Here is an 8821-nt window from a genome sequence, read left to right on the forward strand (position 1 = left end):
GCAGCGGGCCCGGCCCGGGTACCTCATCCCCGCTCCAGCCACCCCCCCTCTAACGATGCTGTCTGACCCCCAGCGTCCTCGGGGTGCGCTGGGTGGGGAGCAGCGCTACGGGGCCCCCCCCTCTAATGATTCCCAGCCCCAGCATCCTCGGGGGGCCCTGGACAGGGAGCGGGGCGATGGGGTTTCCCCCTTTAATGATGTTTTCCAGCCCCCAACATCCCCGGGGTGCCCTGGATGGGGAGCGGGGCAATGGGGTCCCCCCTCGAATGATGCTGTCCCAGCCCCAGCATCCTCAGGCATGCCCTGGACAGGGAGCAGGGCGATGGGGTCCCCCCTTTAACCCTCAACATCCTCAGGGTGGCCTGGACAGGGAGTGGGGCGATGGGGTTCCCCTCTAATGATGTTCTCCAGCCCTCAACATCCCTGGGGTGCCCTGGACGGGGAGCAGGGCAATGGGGTCACCCCTCTAGTGATGCTCTCCAACTTCCCAGCGTTTCCTTTTCCCTTTTTCTCCCAGCAGTAGTTCCTGGCAAGGGTGTCAGCGGGAGCTGGCACAGCCCCGAGTGCATCTCCGTTCTGAGTCACGCCAATACCTGGGTGGCGGTTGGGTCACCCGGGCGGTGCAGGTGCTCCGATGGCCCAGGTACACTGCCCCGCCGTTAACACCCAGGAGCAGGAGCGTTGTACTTGCGCTGGGTTATTGCTCCAGATAACTGTACTGTTTGGCTGATAACAGCCTCAGAAAGTACAGGCAGTGCTGGGGCAGGAATACAGCCCGTTTCTGGGGGGGTTGTAAAAAGGAGGATGGCTTTTGCAGTGGTACGGGTTAAATTGTTCTCTTCCTGGTTCCAGATCAGTACTGTCGGGGTAAAAGGTACTTGTACAAGGGTCCTGTTTCTGGCCCAGGATAACACCTTCAGAGATGCTTGTCTGAGGTCCCGGTAAGGGCATGGCTCTGCCATGAACATCCATCCGGGCCAGCTCCGTGCTCTTACCTGGGCGCGCTGCGGGGTGAGGCAGAGGGCATGGGAAGCATGAATTCCCTTGTCACTGGTTGTGGGCCTGGCTGCCCTTTCCCTGTGCGCTTATTTAGGAGCTGAGGCTGTTGTGTCCTGCTGATGTTTCGCTTGTATCAAGCGCGTCTGAACGGTGAGAGAGGTTCACCCTTAACAACTCTGCAGCCTGAGAGCCGTGGCAAGGAAGGACTGAATACCCCCTGACACACCGGTCCGGATACAGAACGGGTGTGAGAACGCAAACCCTCTGATTTCCCTCACTCTCCCCATTGTGCTGGAGGTGGGCACGGGGAAGACCTGACGCTAAATCAATGAAGATAGATGGACTCTTAAGCCTGGCATCTTTCTCACTTTGATGCTTGTGACTAAAGGAAGATTTTTGGCTCTTTCTTTTTCCTCATAGAATCGTAGAATCATTAAGGTTGGAAAAGACCTCTAAGATCACTGAGTTCAACCATCGACCCAACACCCCCATGCCCACTAAACCATGTCCCTAAGCGCCTCATCTACACGTCTTTTAAATACCTCCAGGAATGGGGACTCCACCACTTCCCTGGGCAGCCTGGTCCAATGTTTCACCACTCTTTCAGTACAGAAATTTTTCCTCATGTCCAATCTAAACCTCCCCTGGCGCAACTTGAGGCCGCTTCCTCTCGTCCTATCGCTTGTTACTTGGGAGAAGAGACCGACCCCACCTCGCTACAACCTCCTTTCAGGGAGTTGTAGAGAGCGATGAGGTCTCCCCTCAGCCTCCTCTTCTCCAGACTAAACAGTCCCAGTTCCCTCAGCTGCTCCTCATCAGACTTGTTCTCCAGACCCTTCACCAGCTTCGTTGCCCTTCTCTGGCAGTTGCCCCCGACCTCGATTCTGCCTGATCTGTCCAGGCCACAGAAGTGAGGCTAAGCCCATTGCCAGGTGCATACATGTACATAAGCAAAGTGGGCAGTAGCCATGGGCTGAGACCTCCCAGATTCCTTTATGTCACCGAGCAGGTCATGGTGACCCGCGGATGACAGTCCCTAGGATATCTTGTGCCCTGTCCCACTGAGCCACCCACTCCAGCTACCCAGCTACCTCCCTCGGCTTCGCACACGGCATTTTCTGGGTGGCTTGAGCAGACGTAGGTATGCTGAGCAGTGCTGCAGACGGGTCTTCCCACAGAGGCAAGCGGTGGGATGCGTTGCCTCATGTCCCTGACAGATGGCAAACGTATTACCTTTTAAGACAGCCGCTAGTCACAGAGCCCAGCGCTGCTGTTTTGACACTGACTCAACCGTGAAGACACATCTCCAAGGTGACTCTGTGCTCGGGAGCGAGGATATATCGCGTAGATTTGCTTACATTCAAGGACACGTGCTCTCTCCTGTTGTTTGGATCCTGAGAAATTTTTCCCAAGCAGGGCTTGCTGATATTTTCACCCTTGTACAGTCAAATGGCGTTGCCGCTGAGGTTCCAGCGCGTGGCTCCACCAGCGGTGGGTTGTGCTGGTGTAATGAAGAACACTGTGCCTGAAGGGAGGTCTTATGTGCGGTCCGTCAGCGCAGGCTGTGGCTGGACGTTGCGTTGAATCCTGTGTTACTGCAGGCAGCTGCAGTCTCTCCCCACACCTCCTCACCCCTGCCTGTCCAAAGAGGGAGTCGCTTCAGTGGCTCGATCCAGCAGGAAAGCCACATATCAGAAAAAAAAAAAAACCCACCCTCAAACCTGAAATAATTATTCCTTTGGATCAACCAGCCAGCCAGGCAGCCGTCAGTTCTCTAATTGTGGGGAAGGGAACAAGACCTGGGGAGACCTGGGGCGGGGAGGACCTCCCTCTCAAAGCCAGCCTGCAGCGACAGTGGATTAAAGGCAGCGTCAACCCATCCTTCCCCAGACGTGCCATGGGGTTGTGTGTGTGCCTGTATTTTTCCGCTGCCGACCTGGCCGTGTGAATGCCTATAATGGGGAAACATTATAGTACCAGCTGCAGTTTTATTTAGAAGGGAGTAATGAATATTTTGTTCCAACAGGCTTTCGAAACGAACGGCGGCCATCTGGTTAAAAGTCTTGCTCTCGGCCATGTCATGATTCCCCAAAGTTGTAATCGAGCACCTCTCTGCCCTGGTCATGCCGAGCGGATTTATTTTTAGGTCTGGCTATTGAACAGGCTCCCAGTTTTCAAAGGCCGTTAGAATCCTGCTCTCGTTATTAACAGGCGCCCTGGAAGCGAGGACTCGCTTTTGCCTGGAATCGGTAAAACTTCTTGCTGGTGCTAACAAAGCTGAGGCAGATACTAATGAGGGTTTGAGGGCAGACGCTGCCTCAGACAACACTGATCCTTGAAAACCACAGAGCTGGCTGCAGAACCAATTGTGCTGCTCTTTAAAAAAAAAAAAGTAAGCTGTTGCTTCTCTTTTATTAGGTATACAGCCCCAGAGAGTCGTTTTAAAGCTCCAAAGTACCGTTTTCGCTGCCATTGGATACTCTCTGATACTTTGGGGAACAGTTTCTATTTTCTGCTGTCAAGCTGTTTGACTGCGTTGATTTTTTGTGTTACAGCAGCAACAGGTCACGGGTGAGATCTTTTTTTCCAGGTGCCTACACACAACACGCGTGTGTAATCTTACCTTCCCCAAAGAGAGACACGGGAGCTCAGACAGAGGGAGAATTTAGCCTGCTCCGTGGTAATGTTTTAAAGCTGCAGACCGGCTCCTAACCCGATTGATGGGTCCTGAGGTAACTGGATCGTGTGCTGGAAATTAGCAGGAAACCAGTTTGCCCCAGAGGCTACCCAGTCTGTATATCTATCTGTGTCCATTTTATTGGGGTAGGTGAATTAGGTGCGTGTAGCTAGATCAAAAGTTTCCTGGTGAATTCCAGTGTAAGCCCTGGTTGTACTGGAAATGACAGTCACCCCCGCGGGCTGAAGGGGCATTTCCAATAGGGGAATTCAACAACGTCTCGATTTTTTTCTCCTCTGCAGCATGGACAAGGACAGCCAGGATGTTCACCAGGTGCTGAACGAGCTCAAGAACAAGTTCCAGGAGACGAGGAAGCTGATCAGCTCCATGCCCGGCATCGGTGTGAGCCCAGAGCAGCAGCAGCAGCAGCTGCAGAACCTGCGGGAGCAGGTCCGGACCAAAAACGAACTGCTGCAGAAGTACAAGAGCCTTTGCATGTTTGAAATCCCCAAGGAGTAGGAAGGGCGCAGCTCTGCTCTCCGGGTCCGAGATACCTCCTCTTCTGGCTGAACAGGAGAGAGAAAGGTGGCAGAAGTTTACTTTTCTTTCTTTTATGCTTTTTTTGGTCGCGTTGCTCTGAAGTTGTGTCTGTGCAGATCACAGGCATGTGACACTGAACCAGAACACTGCGTGCTTCACGTGTGATGATTACAGCGGTGCGTTCACTTTGATCTGCTGTAGGACTGTACATTTATATATGCATCTCGTCTGTTTTCTCTTGGGGTGGGGTGGGATTTTTTTTTTTTTTTACGTTCGAGCAAGCAGGAGACATTATGTTTTCTCCTCGCTAAGGGTCAAAGTACCTGCTGGTTAACTTCAACAAGAAAAAGAGGGCATTTTCTGCAATTTTTTTCGCTTCTGTACTGACACAAGTGACCAGACATCGAAAGGGAGCATAAGAGGGAAGCGTGAGCTGTTTGGCCCTGCTCCTGGAAAGGGTCTCTGGGGCGCTTTCCAGTCTGTGTGTGTCGAAAGAGGAATGGTTGCTTTCAGTTACTTCTGTATTTCTCTCTTTTTCTCTCTTTTTCGACAGGTGATGGTCGTGTCTGAGATGAGTAAAGATTTAGAAATCCCAAACTGCCCCTCTTGTGTATTCACTGGGTGGATGTGGGCTGAGCAGGGGCAGGACTTTGGCAGCACAGAGGACGTGCGTAGCCTGGGCCCAGCTCCTGGGCTTACATCGCTTTTTTGGAAGCAGGGTGACTTGGGAGAGCAAAGCAGGGACTCCCAGGGGAGTGGATTTCGGTAGGCTTTGCGTCCGTAAATCTCCTTGGGCAAGCGCAGCTTGTAGGCAGTACGCTGGGCATCTTGCTCTTAAAACAGAAAAAGGGCAAACAGAATCAAAACAAAGGGCATAAATGACAAGGGCTTTTAGTTACTCCACACGTGACAGAAGTCAGGCTCAACAGGACGGGTCAGTTCCGCGTCCGAAGTGCTCCGGGGGCTTCCCACAAACACAAGCGTTTGAGCGGCTTGAACGTTTGCCAGCGGCTGATGGAAAGCTCTCAAATGTTGTATCGCATTCAGACGGATCTCGGGGCTCCCTGCCCTCTGTCCTCCTCCTGTTAGCTCTTAACGGCGGCAGATGACAACCCGGTAAGCAGCACCGCATCTCGCCGCCTGACAAAGATGGGACGGGACCTTGAATCTAACTGTTCTCTGAATTAATGCTGAAAGATGGTGCAGGTCAGTAGCAGAAGAGGTGAAAATCCAGCTAGCGAAATACAGTATCTGTTGAGAACCAGCATCCGAAGGCAGGTAGCGCTCGTGCCTTCGAAAGAAGAGAAGCGAGGTCGGTTTGGGTAGGGCTTACCTTTCCTAAACCAAAAGGGCAAGTAATTCTGCTCGTTGGGAGCTGGGATGGTTGCGACCCACCTGTAGCCTAGAGATTACTCTGTCCCCGCTGGAATACTTTACTAGTACTTTCTTTGGGAAGGTGCCAGTGTGTAAACTCTGAGTAAAGCAGAACACCGAGATAAACAAAGCACAATGTACACTCTTTTTATTACTGAAATTACCTTTCTGCCAGCCATTACGTGTCCCAGCTCAATAAATTCTTGCATCTCATGCCTGGACAGTGATTTCCCTTTTTTTGCCAGTTGCTGTTCCTGTGAAATCAGGGCATATGCGGAGCTGGAAGAAACAACGTGTTTCCAAAGAAATGTCTGGCACTTAGCACGGGAACAAGTTAACTCTGTCAACTTGAATCCAAGTTTCAAACGAAACTGGAGCGGTTTGGTTTGCAGTCTCACTCGCCCACCTTAGTTTTGTGGCTTTGATAGAATTTTGTTGCCGTTGATACGTATTAACGTAGGTTTGTTTTGCCGCTTGGGGGGGGGGAACAGGGGCTGAAAATGAACTGAAACAGAAGCTGGAGCCAGGGAGAGCTGTTCTTTGAAGAGCTTTCCCCTTTCCCTTTCACTTCCAGCAATGGTTACTGCGACTTGTTATTGGGAAGAGATTAAAAACCATCAGATGCAAAGGTGACCTTTCAAGCAAAGTACTTCCTTTACTCATATTGCAAAATAAAAACAATATCCCGGACGGGGCGCAAATGAATCACTCTCTGTTGACATCATTAAAGTGTGCTTAGTTAATGGGGGGAAAAAGCATGAAACACAATCAGCTCTTTATAACGAAGTGATGTCAGTTTGCTCGGTATTGCAGTGAACGACATGCCAATGCCCGGCTTGTCATGGGGTTGGCAGGATCGTAGCTCGGCGTTAGTGAAGTGAGGAAAGAGTCCTGGCTCGGTGACTGTTTGAGTAACTAACGCTCTGCATGGCCCCTCGTTACCCCGTGTGGCAAGAAATCGGCTGCTTGCAGAGACGGAAACCTTTGCACTGGGAGTCGGAGAAAATGGGGTAATAAAGGGATTGAGTTGAGAGGCCGCTTTTAGCGCCTCGGAGCTGGGCTCAGGTCTCGGTTTAACAGGATTTGGTTTTGCTACGGGGCTGGGCGAGGAAGCGAAAGCAAACCCACAGGTGTCATTTTAAAAAGATTTTATTAATTTGTAGAAAAAAATAAAACATCAAGTTTCACCCACGGTAGAAACACTTGAAGATTTTTTGTTCATGTCAATGACAACCAATACCTACATAAAGTGCCTATTATTTTCTCATTTAAAAAACCCTTCCCACTCCCCCCGCCCTCCCCAAATCTTGCAAATCAGACAAGACAAATGTAAACAAGAGTCAGTTTTTTGGTCCATTGGGGCTGTAACTCTGTAATGTCTTTGCAACAGCTTAGGAGTGTCTTCTGCACGTGTTTTCCAGACACAGGTGAACACACTACACAGAGCCAGAGTCCGTGCACAGCTTCTCAAGTTAAAAAAAAACATAACAAAACCCAACAAAAACCAACCCCAAAGCCCCAGGCAGGCGCTGGCAGGCCTCTGCCCTCCCTCCTGGAGGCACTGCCCGAGGCTGGGTGGTTTGGGAGGGAAAGAAAAATCAAGGTTTGTGCCCTCCCACCTGGCTGCCCGGCAGCTCACCCTTTCCCTGTCTCTCTGCCCAGAGGAGGCTGGTCCCAACGACACCCCTCTCCTGCCCTCCAAAGCCTCCCCCTTCGCATCCCTCGCTTCCAAAATGCACCCCCCCGGGGGAGGGAGGCGATGAAAGCGATCCCTCGGGAGGAGGGAGGCTGGGGAAGAGGCGACCCCCTCTCTGCCCCCTCCTGCCTGCCCAAAGTCAATTCGGAAATGACCATCTTTCCCCACTCCCTTCCTTCCTTCCTTCTTTCCTTCCCGTCGTGGGGCGAGCGGGGGCTCCTAGCTGATCACGCAGCGGTCCTTTTCTTTCCTTCCTGCCCGTCGTGGGGCGAGCGGGGGCTCCTAGCTGATCACGCAGCGGTCCTTTTCCTTGCCGTGCCCGCCGCCGATGGCTTTCTCCCGGATGTACATGAGGTCGCTGTGGACGCTGGGTCGCCGGGCGAAGGGGGCCACGACGCCGTACGCCTCCTCCGTGCTGCCCCGGCCCCCCTCTTTCAGCAGCTTTTTGCCTTTCAGCGCCTTCTTATGCAGGATGTCGCAGTACTGGACCGAGACCTTGCGGTGCAGGTCGGGGCTCATCTCGCTGGGCAGCTTGGCCATGGCGAAGAGTGCCTGGAACATCTGGTCCAGGCTGCTGTTCTTCTTGGCCGAGATCTCAAAGTAGGCGCATTTTTTGGGGTCCCCTCCCACCAGCTGCTCGATCTCCCGGGGCTGCACCTCCCGGTAAAAGTCCCGGTCGCCCTTGTTGCCGCAGATGACCAGGGGCACCTCTATGTTCTCCTTGGTTTTGTTCTTCAGGCATGACTTGGTCTCCAGGATTTGCTGCTTCAGGCGCTGCACCTCCTCAAAGGAGTCCCGGTTGTCCAGGCTGAACACGAGGATGAACACGTCTCCTGGGGACAAAGAGGGACCGTGAGATGGCTGCAGGGACGGGGACACACACAGACACCCGCTGCCTAAGCCATACAGAGACCCGGGGAGGGAAGGACCGGGCAGCACCTGGGTCTTGCATCCTCCCATCCACCCCGTGCAGGGAGCAAAGTTGCCCACTCCGTGCACACACAAAATCCCACCTCCTTCCTCCCGGGACTGGAGAAACATCCCCAAACTGGGCAAGGAAGCCTGAAATCTGGCAAGGGAATCCCCCCCCTCCCCTTCCTCCTGGTGCTCCCCAGCCAAGTACCTGTGAGGATGGAGAGGCGGCGCATGGCTGGGAAGGGGTGGTTGCCCGACGTGTCCAGGATGTCGAGCTGGTAGACCTCGCCGCGGATGCTGTAGAACTTGCGGTGGAAGTCCTCGATGGTGGGCGTGTATTGCTCCTCGAAGCGGCCAGTGAGGAAGCGCGAGACGATGGCCGTCTTGCCCACCTTGGAGGAGCCCAGGATGACCATGCGGTAGCAGTTCTTGGCGGGGATGCTCAGCTCGGCCTCGCTGGGACACATCTTCTTGATCATCGCTGCCAGTTTCATTGAAGCCGGCGAAGGGGCAGCTTGCACCGAGAGGAAGGAGGAGGAGGAGGAGGAGGAGGAAGGCAATGTCTGCCCGGCTGCTCAGCCCCTCTCCCCTCGCAGGAAAGGCCGCTGTGAGCTCTGCAC

General features: G+C 53.4%; 2 protein-coding genes across 4 annotated transcripts; one reads left to right on the forward strand and one right to left on the reverse strand.

Moving 5' to 3' along the window:
• Positions 1-437: 437 nt before the first annotated feature.
• MED9 (mediator complex subunit 9) lies at positions 438-6284 on the forward strand. Of its 3 annotated transcripts, none has more exons than XM_009286448.2 (3): positions 438-643; positions 3979-4261; positions 4770-6284. In XM_009286448.2, exon 2 carries the CDS (start codon positions 3980-3982, stop codon positions 4193-4195), a length of 216 nt encoding a protein of 71 aa, XP_009284723.1. In that variant the 5' UTR covers positions 438-643; position 3979; the 3' UTR covers positions 4196-4261; positions 4770-6284. The 3 variants fall into 3 exon arrangements, with proteins under 3 accessions (XP_009284723.1, XP_009284721.1, XP_009284722.1); XM_009286446.1 differs by lacking the exon at positions 438-643 and adding an exon at positions 1792-3731; XM_009286447.1 differs by lacking the exon at positions 438-643 and adding an exon at positions 1792-3248.
• Positions 6285-7554: 1270 nt separating this feature from the next.
• Positions 7555-8809, reverse strand: RASD1 (ras related dexamethasone induced 1). The gene is made up of 2 exons (XM_009286449.2): positions 8410-8809; positions 7555-8119 (listed from the first exon to the last, which is right to left on the reverse strand). Exons 1-2 carry the CDS (start codon positions 8693-8695, stop codon positions 7569-7571), a joined length of 837 nt encoding a protein of 278 aa, XP_009284724.1. The 5' UTR covers positions 8696-8809; the 3' UTR covers positions 7555-7568.
• Between the last annotated feature and the right edge of the window lie 12 nt (positions 8810-8821).

This window comes from Aptenodytes forsteri, unplaced genomic scaffold (assembly GCF_000699145.1).
Source record: "Aptenodytes forsteri isolate BGI_AS27 unplaced genomic scaffold, ASM69914v1 Scaffold55, whole genome shotgun sequence".
In the NCBI taxonomy this organism is placed as follows: domain Eukaryota; kingdom Metazoa; phylum Chordata; class Aves; order Sphenisciformes; family Spheniscidae; genus Aptenodytes; species Aptenodytes forsteri.